A 20,615-nucleotide genomic window follows, 5' to 3' on the forward strand; every position below is an offset into this window, starting at 1 on the left:
CAAAGCCGGTAGTCCACGCCCCCGCTTCGCCCCCGGCGGGGGCGTCGGGTGGAATGGGACAGGAGGGTGTGCGAAGGGGGTACGCGACGTGGCGAGGGACGCGCGGCGGTGCGGGCGGCCGCGGAACGCGGGGTGGTTTTCGGGGTTGGGGGGCGACACACGGAGCGCTGCGCACCCCCCGCGCGAAGCCGCGCCGCCGTGACGTCACGGGGGTTGAATCAATATCACACCGAGTGCCCTCCCTCCGTCGTCGTCGTCGGTCCTCGCGCGACGGCAGACAACCGTCCGCCTCAGTACGAGGTGGCCCCCGCGACTGTACGGGACGACGACGGCACGTTCCGGCAGCGTCGTTCCGACAACAACGACGACGACGACGACGACGACGACGACGACGACGGCGACGGCGACAACGACGACGACGAGGACGACGGTGGCGGTGACAATCACGGTCACCATTAAGAGAACGAGCACACGCCGATTAGTTCGACCCCCGGGTTCGTCGCGCGCTCCGTCTCGCTCACCTCCTCCGCGACCGGTAACTTACGCTGCCCGTCACGTGAAGCTTACCCCGACTCCATACCCCGTCTTCTTCGTCGCCGGTTTCTCTTCGGTTCGGTTGTCTGGTACCCCACGGCCACCGGTCGCTCGCGCTGAACGCCGGTTCCCTAAAATGAGGTAGTCGTGGCCGCACTGGGTTCCTTCGGGTTCGGGATCGAAAGATCTGTTCAGTGGGAACGCGAGGAAAGTGCCTGTAAGTAGTAACCGTTTGCTGTAGTAACATGAGCAAGTTAAAAATAAAAAAAAAGTGATCCTCTTTGAATTTAAACTTCTACTGCAAGAAGCAGGCTTGCTCGAGTGGAAATGTTGGCGGTAGAAGCTCCCTTTTCTGCACCAATCGAGCTTTATTTTGTACAAAAGTGTTACGCTAATTTATTACAATAATAGATATACGTCAAACAGTTGTTCTCTACGTTCTCTAATCGGTATACCAAACTTGTTACAAACGGTGTTAAATTATTACCAGCTAGCTGAGAGTATAACCGCGTTAAAATAATTCATATAGATCCATGGCCAGGCAGAGTTTGTACAATGTACGTATTTGTGCTTGGATATAAAATAGCGCGGATATAAAATACTCAAATAGAGTAGCACTTATGGAACTATGTGTGATAATCCTATTTATGGCATCTCTTCTCTCTTCTTCTTTATCTTTATAAAAGAAAACCCTTTCATGTAACGATTTTCACGTTGACAAAAGCAATATAACTAAATTTTCCATTAGTTCTCAATATTCGGGGAGTCAAGGCGGGTTAATTTTGTTCGTTTTATTGTTTCTAAAATTAGAATGGATTTTCCAGAATTAGAGCTTCCAGGATTGAATCTAAAATGCATGTGGGAGATGCAAAGATTAAATAATAAAAAACCCATTTCCTGAAGTAATTTGAACGTCATCGATACAAAAATTTGTAAAAACTACCTGAAAAATATTTTATCGAAAGAAATGCCGTGGAAGAAGGTATATCGCATAGTTTTGTAAGTTCCGTTCACTCCAAACACTATAAAAATTAATGACGCTATTTAAAAGGGGGATCATCTCCCCTATTTTAAACGCGAAAGTTGACGTAACAAGAATTTATATTCATGCATCACAGAAAGGTCAATATTTCATCATAGCTTACGTGTTTATTTATGAACAAAAAATTTCTAAGAGTGCAAGCTCCACGGATAGTTAAAAAGTACTTAACGATGTTGACCACCCTATCGGTCGTCTTAATGTTAATCGATCTTGCTAAGAGCTTGCTTCTTAAGTATAATTAAAACAGTAGATGACACCGCCTGTCTTAAATACTCTCCTCGGTGACTTTCTTGAACATTCTTCGTGCAGATCAAGTACCTCTGGACATAGTAGTCGTTCTTCTAGGTAAAGGACCGTGCTGATCCTCGCGATCGGTCCCGGTGCCGTGGGCGCAGGAGGCAGGCGAGGAGGAAGGGTGAAAACGAAGAAATCAGGCAGGCAGGGAAGCAGCGGGCTCAGTGAGTTGGGTGAAAATCGATGGCCATCAGCGCCCATGGGCGGCCTCGCGTTTAGGACAAGGAATAGCCCCTCCCAGAAGACCTCGCTCCGGTGGGGCGACTGCTGCCCCCCAAATCCCAACCCAGCGTCGTCGTCGGTCGTCTGGAAGCACCGTCATCAGGAAATGCCGCCGGTGCCCGTGTGAGGTTGCCCCCCGCTGTTGCGTGATTGTACCTCGCGGGGATTTCAAAGGTAAACCCTGCACCCCCGCATTTAGTTCTCGCTCCCCCTTTTTTCCGCGGGGCACACCGACCCATCCTTTCGTCAATTAAAAATTTCCTCGCGACAATTCCTGCAATAACACACTTCAATTCTTTTCTTTTATTTTTATACAAGGTAGAAAAATGTAGAATGAATAAGAGGAACGGAAGCAAAGGGCTCTGTGTGTGCCCCACGAGACGTTCGTCTCGGCTCTCGTGCGTTTTACGGTTTTCGTATAGAAGTTTGTTAAAAATTTAACGCGTCATTGGGTACGCATTCCTCAAGTTTCTTCTTTGCTTTTCCTTTTCATGTTAAATTCTCTTTGATGCCTCGATGCTACTCGTAACGTGGATTTTTATCATTTGTTAGAAATACGCCTTTATTTCTTTTTATCTCACTTGGAGAAAATGATCATTTGAGACCACCTCACTCCTTGAAACATGCATCTTTGGACTTTACTTACGCCTACAAAATCGCAAATCTTTTATCCTTCTCTTTCGCGAAGGTAAAGTCGCAACTTTCTTTTTCTATTCTATGCCGAGTAAAGTGTATTTGTATTTAATCGAAGCTACATCCTTTTTGAAGCCGGATTGAGCGGCGCCTCGGGTAGACCGCGCCTAACAGGATTAGAGGGTGAACTCGGTTGAGCGATTTAAATACCCCTCGGGTAGAAACATAATATTTGCGCTTAGCTGCACTTGTTGGGCGCGAGCGTGACGGCCACGGTGTTAATCAAGCGGAAGACTTTAATACACTCTACGCAAAATTGATAAGTTCTTTGTAAAACCTACGCCGCAAAGTTTTTTTTTGCATCCGTTTAACATCGTCGGCAGTAACGAACAAAGGGAAAGAATCCACTTTTTTTTTTCGTCATTAACGATGCTTGACCATTAAGAATGCGTCGCTTTGTAGGAAAAAACGTGTGACAATTTATAAGATAAATTCATATGAAATGTAGTTGCAAAAATTAATTTATTATTGCATAATAGACGGTAAACGATTAAAATTTGTTCTATTAAAATAGCTTGTGGATAGAAGTTTATAATTTTTATTTTGCAATTTTTCTTGATGGCTTTTAATAATTATTTCAATAATTTTCTTTGCGTACGTAGGAATAACATTTTTTTCTCCGGAATGCGATATATTATAAAAATTCTCGCACCTAACTCATGGCAGTGTCATACACTGAGAAAAAGATACTTAAAGATTTATTTGTGAGATATAAATTTATTTCAACAAATAAATTTTTATTTAAATTATTACAACGAAATCAAATTTTATAAAACAATAAGAAAAATAGTTTACAGAAATAAAACATATTTTATAGAAATTTTATATTTTATCATCGCAATCAAATTTATTTATAATTAATAAATATCGATGAAAACGTCATGTGACAGACAACATTTGCTTATGAATATTTCGACTTTTTTTTCTCAGTGTATCTTTGCTCTTCAATTATGCATCGCGATCGCCGAGAGTTCAGCTACTCGCGAAATTCTCATGAATTCCGCCTTCGCCAAAGTTTCCGAAGAGGAAACTTGTCTTTACATGTAAAAAAAAAATTGAATTCAGACATCCAGACGATCCCAAAGCGGATCAGCCGCCGAACTTCTCGGACCTACGTCTCCGTCAGCTCGAGCTCGCGCCGGTAGACCCCTACTCCCCGAAAATGATCAACATCGCCGGGGTGGTTTCCATCGTTCTCTTCTACCTGCTGATCCTGGGCGTGGGAATATGGGCGGCCAGGAAAAAGGAGGCGGGCAACGACTCCGAGGAGGAGGTCATGCTGGCCGGCCGCTCGATCGGGCTCTTCGTCGGGATATTCACGATGACGGCGACCTGGGTCGGCGGTGGTTACATCAACGGCACCGCCGAGGCAATCTACACCAAGGGCCTGGTCTGGTGCCAGGCACCCTTTGGATACGCCCTTAGCCTCGTTTTCGGTGAGTCCGACTGCCCCTCCATTCCTTATTACTTGTCTTCGTGATTGCATTGATCTTTAACCATTCCGTGACGCCAAGTACAGTTATAGCTATTTCCTTACTAACGGTTTTGCTAAAAATTTAACCGGCTGCAGCTGACAATAATTTTCTCAGATCAAAATAATTAGGACATTCATACTTGCTAGAATACGTCTAGAATGAATTACGATGGTCTGCCAAAACCTTCTTTCCCTGTAAGTAGAAGTTTGCTCATTTCTCAATGTTTCGGCAAAGAGTTTGCGCACCAGAATAAAAATCTGTATCATACATAGACAGACATTGCTTGTATCTATCTTTATCTGTGCAACTTAAAAAGTTTCGTGTAAAATTGTGCAAAATTTTACAGTTGTTATCATTTTTTTTGCGATGCTGCTTGCCCTTGCTATATTGCTTGACATTTTGGGCAATTTAAACCTTATAAAATTATGGCGTATATTTTTTGCTACGGTAATTCACCGTACGCAAGTATATCGCACTATCGTACATCAAAGTTGCCTCGCAGGAGTTGATGAAGACGTCAAAAGCTTTTCACATAACATCGTATAAGTTAATCAGCCGGGTGGAAGTTCACCATCGCAAAGATCGACGATAGAACAATCGAAAGATTGTCGATGGCACGTCTTCTTTACACGACCGTTGGAACGCTTATGCCCAATCGAAGAAGTTACGGCGGCCGACAATAGAATTCTTGTAATATAACAGACAGCCGACAGGGAATTCGTTATCGGCACTCTCGCATATAAAGGCGACAACTTTTCCACCAATGTCTCTCTCGCGCGCGCGCGCGCGGTCAAACGACCTCGGCAAAGAATAAACGCGACTATAAGTTCATTCAAAGCCTAGCTTCGTTATGTCTATGCCTGTGAATGATCGCCTCTAGTAGGCATTAAGAAAAAAATTGATAAGGACTTATTTCGTCAAAATCCGAATCTCTAATTTTCGAAATTACAGATTTGTTAAATACTATTCTTTGTTCTACTCTGTTCCCGTGTATGCGTAGAATCGTCCAGAAAGTTAAGGATTTTGTCTTTGAGTAAAAAGAGAAAAAGTAGCAGACGTATATGTCTGTCGTGGATTATAAAGCTTCGTTCAGACCAAGAAAAATTGTCGTCGGCCATTGTAGATGACAAAAATGTAGAAAACAAATAGTGGATGACAACATTTTCGTAACTACCATTTTTATTACTGTGTTTGTATCCGTTATAATCTATTCGACAATGTGTCTAACAATAATGTCGACTACTTTTTGCTCCCATATTTTTTTGTGTTAGTAATACTAATATCAAGATGACAAGTTTTGGTGATTTATTTCTTCCCGCTTCTCGTTTTAGGTGAGCAAACTTCTTCAAAAAGAAGAGACTTTGCGTTCGACCTAGTTTAAAATCGCGTAAAAAATACAGTGGTGACTGTTTGTTAGATGAACTTAAATATAATAACACATTTGTTATCTAGCAGGTAAATTGAAGACCAGCAGTAGTTTTAAAAATTTTATCAGAATGTCTAGTTTCTAATTAAAAAATGTCAAACATTTACAATTGAACGTAGCGACGTCACTGTATCACTGGAAGTTCCATGTGCAATTATTACTCGCCGACATCCCTTTGACCTTTACCGTCTCTTGATCGAAAACGTAAATTTGTAGGCAACACCGCAGAGATTTTCAAGTTGCTCTCAATATTTGTCGATGACAGTGCAGCAATACATTCGGCAAAATGTATCTTAATATGCATCTTCATGAATTAAAAATTGAGTTTTGCAGGAAGCACTGTCGAAAAACTTTCCGACAATGTTTCGCTCAGTCTGGACGAGGTTTAGAACGCAATTAGAACGAGGACAGTTTATTTCGATTTTCCGCTCACATTACGTTCTAGTGCTATTTCGGCTTCCAGCGGCGTAGACAAGGTGGTGAATGGTGGTGATCGTTCCCAACGATCTCGACGTTTCTGTCGCAGGTGGTATTTTCTTCGCGAACAAGATGCGACAGCAGGGGTACGTCACGATGTTGGATCCGCTTCAAGACGCGTTCGGGGAGCGTATGGGCGGCCTCCTCTTTCTACCCGCTCTGTGCGGCGAGGTATTCTGGGCGGCGGGTATCCTCGCGGCCCTCGGCGCCACGCTGGCGGTCATCATCGACATGGACCAGGGCACCTCCGTCATCCTGAGCGCCTGCATCGCGGTTTTCTACACCCTCTTCGGCGGTCTCTATTCCGTCGCTTATACCGACGTCATTCAGCTCTTCTGCATATTCATCGGTCTGGTAAGCGCGATCGATCGCAGTTGCCGAAGCATATCGGGAACTTGTAGTCAGTTGCATAATTATTTATTTAATAAAGAGTAAATAATGCAATAGTTGGAAATGCAACCGACTAAGCTTGACATCGTCACTTGAGCATATATTTGGGCAAACAAGTATGATCAAGAATCTATAATTAAACTGAAATTTCCTCGAAATAGGATAACTTGAAATTAAAATAAAATACGGAGAATTTCAGAACGCTGCTAAAAATTTAACTGCGCGTTCTTTTTTTTGGCACATCAGAAACAAAAATCCGATAAATATCGGTCCTCTTGACCCGTGCAACGTTCGGTTGGACGAATCTCCGGTACGATGTAAGCGTCGGGAACTAATCGATATCGTGGTCCCGCTACTGCGAGCGTTTGTATTACCAAATTTATACTCGGTAACGTATAGGTGGTGACCCACTTCCCGAAAGAATGTTATCGAGCTATTATTTCTGCGAGACTCCGCTCCCGGGGGCGGGAAGGCGTCTGTTACAACTGCGAACTTAGAAGCCTTACAGTGCATAGATCTTATCTTTTTAAACGCTCCTTTTAGCAGATTAATTCAATCGATCAAAATTAACGTCCCTTTAAAAAGGAAATATTTCATTCTATTAAATTCGTACGGTTCAAATTTTCAAATATTGCAAGTGTGCGATTCCGACATTGTGTTTACAATGGTATTATCATTTTATTGTTATCGATTTTTCAAATTGTCGACACAAGGTACGTGATATGTATTTGGTGCTAATGTGTAACGCTACATTAAAATTATTTGCGCTGCACGATCGTTCTTTATTAATCAGCTGGAACTACAGCGTTACATTTGCAATGCTTTTATTTCAAATTCTACTCGAAAGGAAATGTCCCTTTCAGACGTCCCGTTCTGAACGCAAACTCGCCCCTCTGCAGCCGTCCATTAACTGTAATTAATCGCGATGAATCGGGCTTTTCAGAAATAATCGCAACAGTGAAATAGATAATCTGTCTGGGACAGATGTGAATGCCTTGCCTCAATCAGTTAGAGATTAAAGCCATTGCATCTTTACCTCCAGTTTTATAAAAACAAAAATCTAAAAGAACCTTCTGAAACGAACTTAATGGACATTAAACTAATCGTTTTCTAATTCTGTTAAAATGCTCTTTGTAGAATAAAAATTATTTTAAATAACATTAGCTTAAAATAATCATGTGTTATTTTTAAGAAAAGGTTAAAAAGTGCAGAGAGTACACATTTTTAGAAAGAAATTACTCTGTATAAATAACTTGTTATATAATATAGTTATGTAAATGTTTACAAAGTTGTTCCTTTATTAATAGAAATTAACTTGCTCATCCCTTGTAAAAAAAAAATCAAATTACAAAATGTGTTTTTTTAATTAAAAATATTTTATTTTACGTATGAAAATGATGGAACTCATTTTCTATCAACAGTGGATGTGTATCCCGTTCGCATGGACTAATCCAAAGGTACAATCTCTTGGTTCCATGGATGTCGATTGGATCGGCGAAGTGTCCGGCGACGAGTATTGGTATTATTTGGATTACGGTTTACTTTTGATATTCGGCGGTATACCTTGGCAAGTGTACTTCCAACGCGTCCTCTCCTCGAAAACTGCGGGGAGAGCTCAAGTATTGAGTTACGTTGCTGCAATGGGTTGCATCCTCATGGCCATTCCCCCCGTCTTGATTGGAGCGATCGCCAAAGCAACTTGTGAGTACTACGCAATTTTTTATTCATTTTTAATTTTTAATTTTTGATTGATCAAAACACACTACAGACTGGAGACGCGAATTAACGTTATATAACTGAAATTCATACAATGTATTAATTGTTAAAGCAGAAAACCGATTTATTAATTCATCACGTCATACAAAGTGCAGTGGAAAACTTATTTTTGCCACGTCGTATCTTTTTCTCGAGACTATTTAAATTTTATCATAAATAAATGATTTTCACGCCTTTAAAATTAAAAGTAATATCTCAGAATCTTATTTTCCACTCCGTCTTATGTTAAAATAGTAACTCAGGCGAATAGGTATTTTAGTAAAGTGCGCGAATGTGTCAATTCGACAGTGATTCTCTCATTTTCTCGAAGAAAGATATTTTAAGGATCTTTCTGGCGACGGGAAAGAATCCAATTTGGGTGCATTAATAATAAAACGAGGCGTTCTTTACTTTCTTTCTCCGTCTTTCTCTCCGAGATGGTCGCTGTCTCGCCCGAGGGTGTGGTAACGGGATCCCTTTTCGCGAACCTCCCGCTCTTCTCCCCGTTCGAGAGGATCGAATTATAACTCGGATTGCCCATCGTCCCACGCTCCTCTCCCCGTATTATTTGGAGGCTACTTGACATTTGGTGGCGCGACAAAGAGAGAACTGCTGGTATTTACAAGCGGCGCGGTGGCGGACGCGAAGGGCGCGGATGGCCGTGGGGTGTAGATCTTGGATGTAGTCGCGTGCGTGAACAATAGCGTGGGACCCCGCCATGTGGCGTTGCCTTTGCGAGGGCGAGGGTCGTGAATGCGAACGCGCGGCTACATCCCCGGAACTAATTCGGTACCCTGCACCGGTATGTTGCGGAAGGATTCCGGACACGCGGACGGTTAGCAATGGAGTGAGGAAGAGAGAGAGAGAGAGAGAGAGGGGAAGAAATGCAGAACTGAATTACGTGATCACTGACGTGACGTCGAACAAAGTAGACGGTAGATAGGTGAAACAAGCAGCGATATAAATTGGAGCGACAGACAAAGATGGGAACTCTCCTTTGCCCTTTAGAGTATTCTATATATTATTCTGGCTATATTAACCGTGCATATATAAAGCAGTGACAACATGGTAGAATGAAATAAGGTACATTCCGCGTTGAAAACATCCCATGCATACAGATTGATGGCAAAGAGAAACGTGGAATCAAATTACGATTACATGAATGTGATACCGAATACAGAAATAAAAAGAAATGAGAGAAACGATGATAGAAACTCAATTAATCGAGCAAATGTTTACAAGACTATGTAATATTAACTGTGTAATAATGATAATGTCACAGCTTGGAACGAGACGGACTATAAAGGCCCTTTTCCTTTCACGGAGACGGAGACCAGCATGATTCTGCCGTTGGTCCTGCAACACCTGACACCGGACTTCGTCTCCTTCTTCGGGCTTGGAGCGGTATCGGCGGCGGTGATGTCTTCTGCGGACAGCAGCATCCTCTCTGCTAGTTCGATGTTTGCTAGAAACGTTTACAAATTGATCTTCCGTCAGCGGGTGAGTTTTCGAGTTGTATTTTTGCTTGCGATCCCGCCTGTAATTCCCTGCTTCATTCATTACGCACGGCGAAACCTAATCGCTTGACGCGAGGTGCCGATGCGTGTCTTTATCCCGTATAAGGGGGGCATAATTTTAGGTTTCTAGAAGAGTACAATAAGAATTAGTTCGTAATTATGCTGCTCTTATTTCGCTCTTATTTCGTTAGTTTTTGATTAATGCGAGGACTACAGTGCGACTTCTTCCATTTAACATTAACTTTCGTTAATACTTCCTTGAAGATTACAATTATTTGTTAAAGATATTAAGTGAGAGCTTCTAAGTAACTTTTCAATATCATTTATTTGGGATTAGGTAGTAACTAGTTAAAAGGATAAAAATTAAATAACAAAGTTGAAAATAATTTTTTATTTGACTTAGTTAATTTCAAGTGATTTAATTTTTAATTTTAACTAGTCATTTTTGAAACGCATAAATTTGTTAACTTTTTTCCCCCCAAGTTAGAAATTTATTTATGTGAAAGGAAAATTATAAAAGAAAAAATGCATTCCCATATAAAAACCAATAAACCATAAACTTAATGTACAAATAAAACATTATATTTGTTTGATATTATAATTATTTTGAATAATCTAACCTTATAGTCTTACAAATTTCTAATTTAATATAAATAATACTTTTCAAAATTAACTTTTAATTTAACTCAAGTTAATTTAATCTTAACATAATTTTTAACTTAACTAAATTAATTTTATAAGCCATTAGCTTTAACTTAATTTATTGTTAATTAAAAAAAATATATTAACTTACCCAACTCTGCATTTATTACATATATTTACACACACATATATATATATATACACATATATATATATATATATATATATATATATATATATATATACAATTTGCATGTTGAATAAGGTATTGCGCCGTTATCATATTTTAATTACGTCAACCTTTTCATAATGCGTATCGATTTCATGACCGCGTCGTTGTTACAGTGTTAAAGCTATAATACGAGTACACAAAATGTATAACGTAAGACCGTTGGACCACTAAGCATCTTATGTAAGGTACTAATAAGACGATTTTATGCTAGATGCTTACTAATTCAGCAGTTTTATGCTATGCCACGTCTATTATGCATTTTATGTGTTCGGGAGCCTATTTGCGAGTTTACTATTTGCGAGTTTAATACATGATACAGTACTTTTCCAAGAACTCTGTGTTGCTTTTCCCATCCCCTATTCCTCCCGATACTGACGCATGTGGATGCGCGATTTTCGCACCCCCTGTGTGCAGGCGTCGGAGATGGAGATCATCTGGGTGATGAGAGCGGGGATCGGCGTGGTCGGTGTGCTGAGCACAGTGATGGCCCTTACGATACCATCGATCTACGGCCTCTGGTCGATGTGCTCGGACTTGGTCTACGTGATCCTGTTCCCGCAGCTGCTAATGGTGGTGCACTTCAAGGACTACTGCAACACCTACGGCAGCCTGTCAGCGTACATAATCGCCTTCCTGGTGCGCATCAGCGGCGGCGAGCCGATGATGGGGCTGCCCGCGCTAATACGCTACCCGGGCTACAACGAGGAGACGTCGACGCAAATGTTCCCATTCAGGACGATGGCGATGCTGATGTCGCTGATTACCCTGGTGGGGGTGTCGTACGGCACGCAGTTCGCCTTCCTGACCGGACGGCTCGCGCCGGGCTACGACGTCTTCAGGTGCGTGGTGAACATCCCGGAGGACGTCGAGCGGGTGGGCCCGGACCCGGCCGAGGGCGAGCAGATGGCGGTCCTAGCTGCGGGTGTCGGCAGGCTCTACGGCAGCAAGGACGAATCGAACGGCCGAGTGAACCCTGCGCTCGAGCCGGACTACGACATGGAGCCGGGATGTACGATGGTCGGAAATACAGCGGACGGCGTCGTCGGCGGCGGTGGTGTCGTCGGCGGCGGCGGCGGCGGGGTCGGCAACGCCGGGGACACCTGGTACCCACGTGCCCGGCGGCGCCGCCTCCCGACAGCCGCAATCCAGCACCGCGTTCTAATTCCTGGTTCCGTGATCGGATGCTGTGACCAACAATAAGTGCGGCGGTGCGGGTCTCTATCTTTCGTTTCTTTCCCCTCGCTCAACCCTCCCTCCCTCCGACCTTCTTTTGCTCCCTTCGCCTGCGCCTTTCGTTCGAAACTTCGGTCGAACTTTCCTCTATGGATCTTGCCGCTACTCTTTCATGTTCAATTAAATCTGACAGTGTTCCCTTTAATTCTTGTCAATATAAATATTCTGTTAAACGCGGTAGAAACTCGGTCCAAGTGCTAAAGTCTCGAAGGGTTTTATTTCGATCGGTCGCGGGTTAATGTCGTTACGTCTAAGATGTGCGTTAAAATCCTTTGTTTGCCAAAGATATTCGATCGAATAATTGCTAAAGTAATTCCGAAGGAAACTTTTGGACGAGAATTAATACTAGAACGTCCGGTTTTGTCTCCATGTTGTTTTGCATCTTGAACCTAGTCTGTCGACGCGAGGCGCATAATCATATTATATATTTAGGTAGCGTTGCTTCTTCTAATCTAACGTATCCTCGAGGGAACAGTGAAGATAATTGTCGCGATGATTACTCTCGTAGATGGTCAGCGGCACAAATTGTACGTCTCGGGGGGTCGTTCTAGTGTTAATCGGCTTTTCGACTTTCCCGGCCGGTTACGTAAGCCCAACGGTGTTCCGTTTTCCAGTTCGTTTTTCCTTTTCCTACCCGCCTTACGACCACGGAGCTCCGAGATGAGCCAACAATGCGGTGGCCTGCGGTAAGTCCGACACGAAGTTTCTTTCGTATACTCGCGTACCTATGAGTGTGTATTTATGCGTGCGTGTACGTGCGTATGTGTGCGTGCGTGTGTGTGTGTGTGTGTGTGTGTGTGTGTGTGTGTGTGTGTGTGTGTGTGTGTGTGTGTGTGTGCGTGCGTGTGTGTACATGTGCGTGTGTCTTTTTGCATGAATGTGTGCGCGTGTATCCGCACGTTTGCACGCTGCTGGTGCTCGTGTAACGATCTGTACCTGCCCGCGTCCGCTCGCGTTCGTACTCCCGTCGTTGCTCAGACAAAGCAATAAACGAGAAAATGGGGAAAAATGGGGAAAGAGGGGGGGGGAGGCAAAAACGAAAGAGGAAGATAAATAGGGTGACTGGGAAGTACGCGCGAGCGGCAAGGGGATAAGCGTAGCGTTTCCAAACCGGAAGTCGGAGCTTCGGGCGTACACGAGCCGGGCGTCCCTACCCCGCACCGCCAATTAGGCCTAGTGATTTCCTTGTTTTCTTTTTGGAGAGGTATATATATATAATAGGTATATATATAAATAATATATACAAAAAAAAGATATTATATATATTTAGAGTTTAACAAAGAGCTGCTTGAGAGTGTTTTGAAATACAAACGATCTGCCTGATTCGAGAAGATCGCGAGGATCGCGAGGGTTCCCATTGGAGCTTGATCGATCAGCGCGCGTGGCTTCTCTTCGTTAGAAATTAATTAGATCGAGCGGTGTGTTTACGTAGGTTTTGTAATGAGGTCATAGAAGTGTCGCGTACTCTCTCTCGACTCTGTGCGAAGAATCGTTGAAATTGAAAATCGGTGGTGATCTTTCCGATCTCTGCGGAATGATTGAACTTCAGTTATCGCGCAATGAAAATCAGTTAAGGATTTCAATCGGACCGAAGCTCTCGAAGCTCAATAGACGTAACCAAAAGTCGCAAAGCTCACTGAGAGATGACGAGAAAACGTATGCGATGCGATTGAAGTAGCCTTTGCATTATATTTTTATTTCGCCTTTCGTGCTGAATGTGATTATCTGAATTACATCTGACGTAAATTGCCATTTGATTACTGGGGGCAATTATAAAATGCATTTTTAACGAAGATGCGAGATAAATCGATATCAAGTCACGTTTGGCATAGACGCGCGATAAAAGTGTGCTCCGAAGGATCTCGCGATTAATATTTATTGTCAGCCTAGATATCGGGAGAGCCGTAACTTTGAGAAATATCGACAAATTGTCTTTAAGATTTATGGATGTTATACTTTCCAAATGACATGCTGCCTCGCAAGAGCTCACAACGATCATTATTGTAAAAGATGTACATATTTTCTTCCTCAAACACTGCATAAAATATTTTAATATCTTATCTTGGCATTAATATTGTTCTCCCGATATCCTGAATATATTTCTCAATTTCGGAGTGCCGGCGATAAATATCGATCGATCGGGCGCTCCTTCATGGGCATGCTAGAAGCGAAACCCCGTCCATCCTAGTATGCCATTCTTCTATCGCCTCTCTCACTGCAATTAGTTTGCGCTATAATTAGTTAACGTGCGTCGTAATGTCGAGTGTCCACATCGGTGTTAGGAGAAGAGGTAAAACGAAGCTTTTGTACTATTGATCGATCGTTCTTTCCTCGCTTCGCCCAGTCGTACAAGAACACACGAGATACGAACACACGAGACCACACATACACGTTCATCCGTACGTGCTAGCATAAAGGAAAAGTGTATAGATGCATCGTTAGAACTGGTGATGGCACCGGAGGATGATCTAGGACGACCGCTCGTCGTAGAATTTTAAATTTCTTCGCGGCTCACGTGAGGCCGATCTCGTTGTACCGACCATTAAAGATAAGTGGCCGGATTGAAAATTTATTTCGCCTTTGCGGAACTTAAAAACGTTGGACGTTTTTATGTTTGGTTTAAAGTATGACCTTGATATAAAAATGGAAAGGTATGACATTAAGTAGCGTTTTATAAAAATTTTATCATGTAGCATCACGTTAAACTTTAAAAAATTCGATTCTAATCACTAAGAATCGAAATTTATGTTACATTTTTTTGCCACAGACTAATAATACTTTGTGCATTTAGAAATCTTGTTGAATTAATTATTGACCTCTCATTTAGTATATAATTGATTATTAATAATTATTTTCTATGCTCTTGTGTGTATTTTTCTAATATTTCAAAGAATCGCGCGAATAAAATTCCAAATAAAAAAGGCTGAAGCTAAATAATTTCATTAGAAATCGTCAGATTTATACATATCGTCGTAATTAGTGTGATATTCGAGAACTCTTAAAATATGTGTGTTAACATTAATCTGTTGGTCAATATTATTTTCTATTATCGAATCTATTTCGCTTAAAAGAAGTTAGCATGCGCAGCTTTTTCGTCGCGTGCGACACGTGATGGGGCGGCATTCGTGCGTCAAACTTGAGCCGCGGAGCTTCGGTCGGGCAGACCGTTTGTAGCGCAGGTCCGTTGTGTTTATCATATAGTATATAATAACATAAATGTATGATATAAAAATCATGAGCGATAAGTGCAGTAAAGAGCGAGAGAGATGGGTGACTTAGTGTCGAGGAAAAGAAATATAGATCGCTCTGTCTCTCTCTCTATATATATTATAAATACACGAGAAGACTAAAAATCCATAGGTGTTAATATCGCAGGTACGAGTTATCGCCGTCATTGTTAATTTTGAGGATCCGTTTGTTACGTGGGATTCACATATATATATATGTATATTATTATAGCACCGATATCGAGGTTGCTATACGCAATACGCATAAAACGCCTAGAAGAATATGTAATATATATACATATATATTTACGCTCGTTATACCTGATTGCTCATTGAGTATCATTTTATTTGCCGCCAAGTCAGGGTGAGAACGCCGCGTTTCGAGACCGACGTCGGCGTCGAGGATGCGAACGGTGAGATCTAAAACCGACAACTTTCGAGCGAACCCCATCAAAGAGGTAATTAAGCACGGGGGATGTAACGTTACGTAATTGAAAAAAAAAAAAGATAATGAGTATTTTTGCAAATTGCCATCCCGCGTTCACATCGCGTTCCGTCGCGCTTTTCGCGCAGCTCCGATCGAACGTTCTCTGGATCTCTCTTGCGAGATGTCAAACGCACTCGCGTGAACCTCCCCTCTCGAATCTCGAAACGCGACGTCGCGTGCATAACGACGGGATGAGGTACTTTAGATAATTTCGTAGAATAGTAGAGCGCGTTTTTTGTACTTAGTTCCTACTCGCCCGACGAATTGTGATAAGCGTCCCTGACTTGGCGAAATTCAACAACGCGAAGTTGAGTTGTACGAGCGTGTCGCTCGATCGCTCGTTCGTTTACGTCGTCGCGCGAATAATCGATTCGAACCCGTTCATCATGCTTGCGAAATAGTCACCTACTATTTTTCTCCGGACAGAATGCGTATCGGTTGTCCCTAGAGTAGCGTGTGAGTCGAGTATATTTTTCTAGTTTACAAAGACGCGTTTTTATTCCCGCTAGATCAAGGATTTTCCGCTCTCTGGACGGACTCACGTTAAGACCTGCCTCCGTGTTGAATTTTTCAATGTGCAAGATTGTTAATTCGTTTGAAACTCGTAGACAAATAGTAGAATATATGAAAGTATATGGAACTCTTATATATGTTTGAGATATCAGAATTTTAATATCGACATCAAATATGTCAAGTGACGTGTTGGACGGAGGTGCTTTTAAACATATCATCATCATATCAAGAAGATTACGAGGCAAAAATAACGCAGGGCCACCGCGTCGTCACCGAACAACCACCAATAAACGACTGCTTAAGAGACATAATGAAATAAATAAATAATTAAATAAATAAAGTAAGACTTAAAAATAATAAATTGCAAATTAATTGATATTTTTTAGACCTATTTCTCATACAGAGTTGATTGTAAAAAAAATATTATAAAAATATTATATTTTTTACTTGAAAATGTAATTACATTAAGTTGTTTGTCCACTGGCGCGGTGACCCTGCTTACAAATGTCAGGAATTTTCAAAGGGCTTCTTGTACTTCAACGACGCGGCAATCTGCACACAATAGAAGTCCCTGATGTAATATTCTAAAGCATTGTGTCATTTAAAATATCTCTTGGCGCGTATGTGAGTGTATGTGCGCACGTGCGTATGTGTGTTGTGTGCATTATTTTCTCGTTTACTTCGCATTTCTTTTAAAGCATGTTAAGTTGGAGAATATTAACAAACGTGTTCAGATCTTCTTCTCATTTTCCGGAAGTGGTTTGCAATCGTGAATTTCTTTCCGAGACAGCTCGAATTACACTTGACAACCCGTACAGCACGGAACAGCAAAAACATTGCAAAACATTGCTACAATGCTTCAGCTATATTGCAGCAACGATAAAATGTCCGCTTTAAAAATATTAATTTTCCTCAGCAAAGACAAAGTTACAGTTATATAACTGTTATATAACAGATACATTGTTGAGTAAGAACTTACAACAAACATTTATATAACTGCAACTTTGTGTTTGCTAGAGTAATATTGCAGTAACGTTAATACAATACTACACATGTTGCTGCAATTTCGCTGTATCAATATTTTTGAAGCGGACATTTTACCATTGCTCTTGTTGAAACGTTGCAGCAATATTTTGCGATGCCTTTCCCGTGCTGTGCCGTATGGGAAAAATGTTTCATTTCGTATTCAAGATCGCGCGCGTCTTGTCGTTCACGAGCCTCTCTTCCGCGGGAGTTTTTCCAGCGGAATCGAAAATGTCGTTAATCAATGGAGGGGAAGGGGGCTCTTCCTAGAGAGGGGAGCTTTACGGATCTCCGGCGATTTGCCGGAAGTGGCCTAGCCACGTTTCTCGCGCTGCGCGCCGTCGTATTATCCGCTCGTTAAGTCAGAGATGTGCCGCTCGGAGGTGAAATTACGAGCGCGACGGCGCGATTCGAAACGTGCGGAGCGAAGCTACGCGATACCGCGGCGGGGATTTAGAGGGGGCAGGGGGGAAGAGAGGACACTCGCGCGGGAGCGAGTCGTGAATCTCTCGCGTCGTGGCATGCATCTCCCGTGTATTTCCGTTCGTCCGTCCGTCATTAAGCTCCGCGCGGACTTTCACTCGGATATTAGAGACGATGACGAGCGCGCGCGCCGGCTGGCTAATCCGTGACGCTCGTGGACAAGCGAGCCCGTGAAGATGCGAAGACGCGCTCGCGTGTTGGGATTATTATCCTTATTATATTCCTGCCGAAGCACGAAAGTATCAACGCTACAATGAGCCGCGTGCGAAGACCCGCCGTCTCGCTTCTCGCGCCAGGAATACGAAAGTATCACGAACGAAAGTAACCGCGAATTATTTTTCTACGCAGCGCGCGCGTTCCCCCCGCCCCCACCCCCACCCCCTTTCGATCGCTCGTGGATTTTCCGGCGAGCTCGGAGACGAGAGATCCTCGAGTAGTCTTGACCCGGTTGAAGCGGAACCACGCGGACGTCATTTGGGAGTCTGATATTTTGAAATTACGAAAATTTGCTTATTTTTATTTTTCGCTTTGTAATTGCTAATTAAGAGGGACTTTTAATAGGCTCTTGAAGCATCAATTTGTCTTGGTCGTAGATTTAAACGTTTGAGGCCGCGGAACGAACAAGTTCTGACGTTCTTAGATGGGAATAATTGGGTGATTGCATTATAAATCTGGAAGACGTAAGTCCTTTGATTCCTTGCTTTTCTCTGTTTTTAGAGTCCCTATATTTTCACGTTCTTCAATATTTATACTCAGGAAACCTAAGCAGATCGTGTTACGTTTAATGAACGTTTAAAAAAAATATTTCGCCAATTATGTTTTTCGTTATGTATAAAGATGTTTATTAAATGTTTATTTAACATTCATTAAACTGTCGAAATGTTTCGTATACGAGCTAGTAAAATGCCATGTGTTAAGATAGACATTGTAAAGTCTTAGAAAATATTTTATAACGTTTATCAGAAACACAACAAATTTTAAACGTTTATTTTTCTCAACTTGAACGTTTAAAATTGATTTTTAACATTTATTAGACGTAGCTTGGATAAGATGGGAAAAAATTCGGCAATTTTATCGGTTATTCATTTCGATCGAACTTTACGACGAATTCGCTCGTCGCGAATAGATATTTGTGCTGCGAGATCGATCCCATCGTTTCGTTTGTACGAGATTTAAGAGAGAGATGGAGGAGCCGCGTGTTCTCGACACGCGGGACAAACTAGCTAGACATTTATAGCTTATGGGAATGCTCCCATAAGACGGCCACGTATCATCAACATATCAATCAACGTATACGTTGTAATCGGCGACGCAACGAGAAACCTATACATATCATAAAGTGTGCTCTATTGTATATTAGATAATTAGCCGCGGAGAAGAGGAAGCGCGTAATAAGATAAGATTATAGTTATGTATATAAAACACATGTATCCACTGTGGCGAAACGCGCTCGTCGCTCGTGGGGCGAGGACGGGGGACACTCGCGATTCTTTCTCCAACCGCGAGTGTCCCTCTTGACGTCTGCGCAGCTTGCGCCGTTTGATCGAGAGACTCGAATTTTGGAAATCTCGTTGACACACACATCGGTCTTGTAGATTATTTAAATTTAACAGAATTTTCAGAACTCGAATCGCGATGTAAATGGCTGAAGTGAAGCGAAACTTCTTTCGGATCACCGTGTGTTCCTACTTTCGAGAGACACGAGGGACCTTCGCGCAACTAAGAATACAAATTGTAACTTCATTGAATTTAATATATTCCAGCTATTTCAAAATGACTCCCATTGACTTTTAATGATGTAAAGAGAGTGAATTTAGTCTGAGGGAGCTTGCGCATCTCTCTAAGGGTCCGTTTCTCACCGCGGAGCGACGTCGCTTTCGTGCCGCGGAATAATAAAATCGCGAGTCGACGGCCAACCAGTGTCGAAAATAAGGGGAAATAATGAAAATGCAGAGTCGAGGCTTTCCAGCCCTCGAATTGGCGAGATCGTCGAGATCACTCACCCGCTTGGAGACCAAAATGGCGTACTTAATGTTGCGCGTCCCAAACGCACGGGATGACTTACCTAATTTACGTAGAATAACTTATTAATCATGTAAAAAGCAAAAAAAAAACAACAGCGTCCCTTCCCCGCCCGACTCACCCTCTCCCCTTCCTCCCCTTCCTCCCCATGCCCCGCTCGAGGAGTATATCCATGTATATGTATTGCAGAAGCGTTACTGTATTATATGACATTATACGTGTATAATTGACAAAACGAAGAGATGTTGATTGTAAATGTTAAAAATAAACGGTGTACAAAAAAAAAATGCCAGTGGACGGACGATTCATCTTTGGTATCGTGCGCGATTTCGCAATTCCAAGACCAGTTCGCGTGGCTGGAAACTTACAAAATCGCGCTTTTCGAGGTACCGCCTGAACTTTTCCACCCTCTTTCCCAGGCACTCCATCCAGGATGGAGCTGATTTATTTATCTTGAAGACCGTGGAAAGCAATGTTTCGCAATGGCGCCTCGAGGGAGTAACGTAACAGCAGGTAAGAGATAAACTCGTAACATCGAAGATGAAACGAGAACTTATTCGGGATTATAAATTTGTAGAGGCGAGAGACGATTCGGCGACTTGAATAGCGCAGGATCCTTGTATGAATAATAACTTCGGAGAACAACGTTGCTCAAGTCCCTTCGAAGTCTCGACTATGAATACCACCCCGATATGCTAACCTTGCGTCCTTTAAAAGAGCGTGAACTCTGATATTTGAAGGGTTAAGAATTACGTAAGCCTAAGCTATGCAAAGAGCGCGACGTTCAAGAGAGGAGCGGAAAAGAGAAAATTTGGCGGAACCGACGAGTCTTGTGTCAATTTGTCGATCGTTCATGGCGGCGAGCTCGCAGCCTACGTGTTCCGTTTAAACGACGAAAGTCGCCGGCTGTGGAAAGTACTTTCGATGA

At 42.5% G+C, this 20,615-nt stretch overlaps 1 protein-coding gene across 1 annotated transcript; it reads left to right on the forward strand.

Moving 5' to 3' along the window:
• Positions 1 to 269: 269 nt before the first annotated feature.
• Positions 270 to 19,974, forward strand: LOC105197489 (high-affinity choline transporter 1). Its single transcript, XM_011163891.3, is given in 8 exon segments — positions 270 to 751; positions 1,922 to 2,266; positions 3,851 to 4,221; positions 6,213 to 6,517; positions 7,975 to 8,254; positions 9,591 to 9,808; positions 11,114 to 11,794; positions 11,796 to 19,974. Coding segments are annotated over 6 exon segments (1,824 nt in total). The 5' UTR covers positions 270 to 751; positions 1,922 to 2,266; positions 3,851 to 3,947; the 3' UTR covers positions 11,862 to 19,974.
• The last annotated feature ends 641 nt before the right edge of the window (positions 19,975 to 20,615 follow it).

The sequence above is a fragment of the Solenopsis invicta genome, chromosome 2, assembly GCF_016802725.1.
Source record: "Solenopsis invicta isolate M01_SB chromosome 2, UNIL_Sinv_3.0, whole genome shotgun sequence".
In the NCBI taxonomy this organism is placed as follows: domain Eukaryota; kingdom Metazoa; phylum Arthropoda; class Insecta; order Hymenoptera; family Formicidae; genus Solenopsis; species Solenopsis invicta.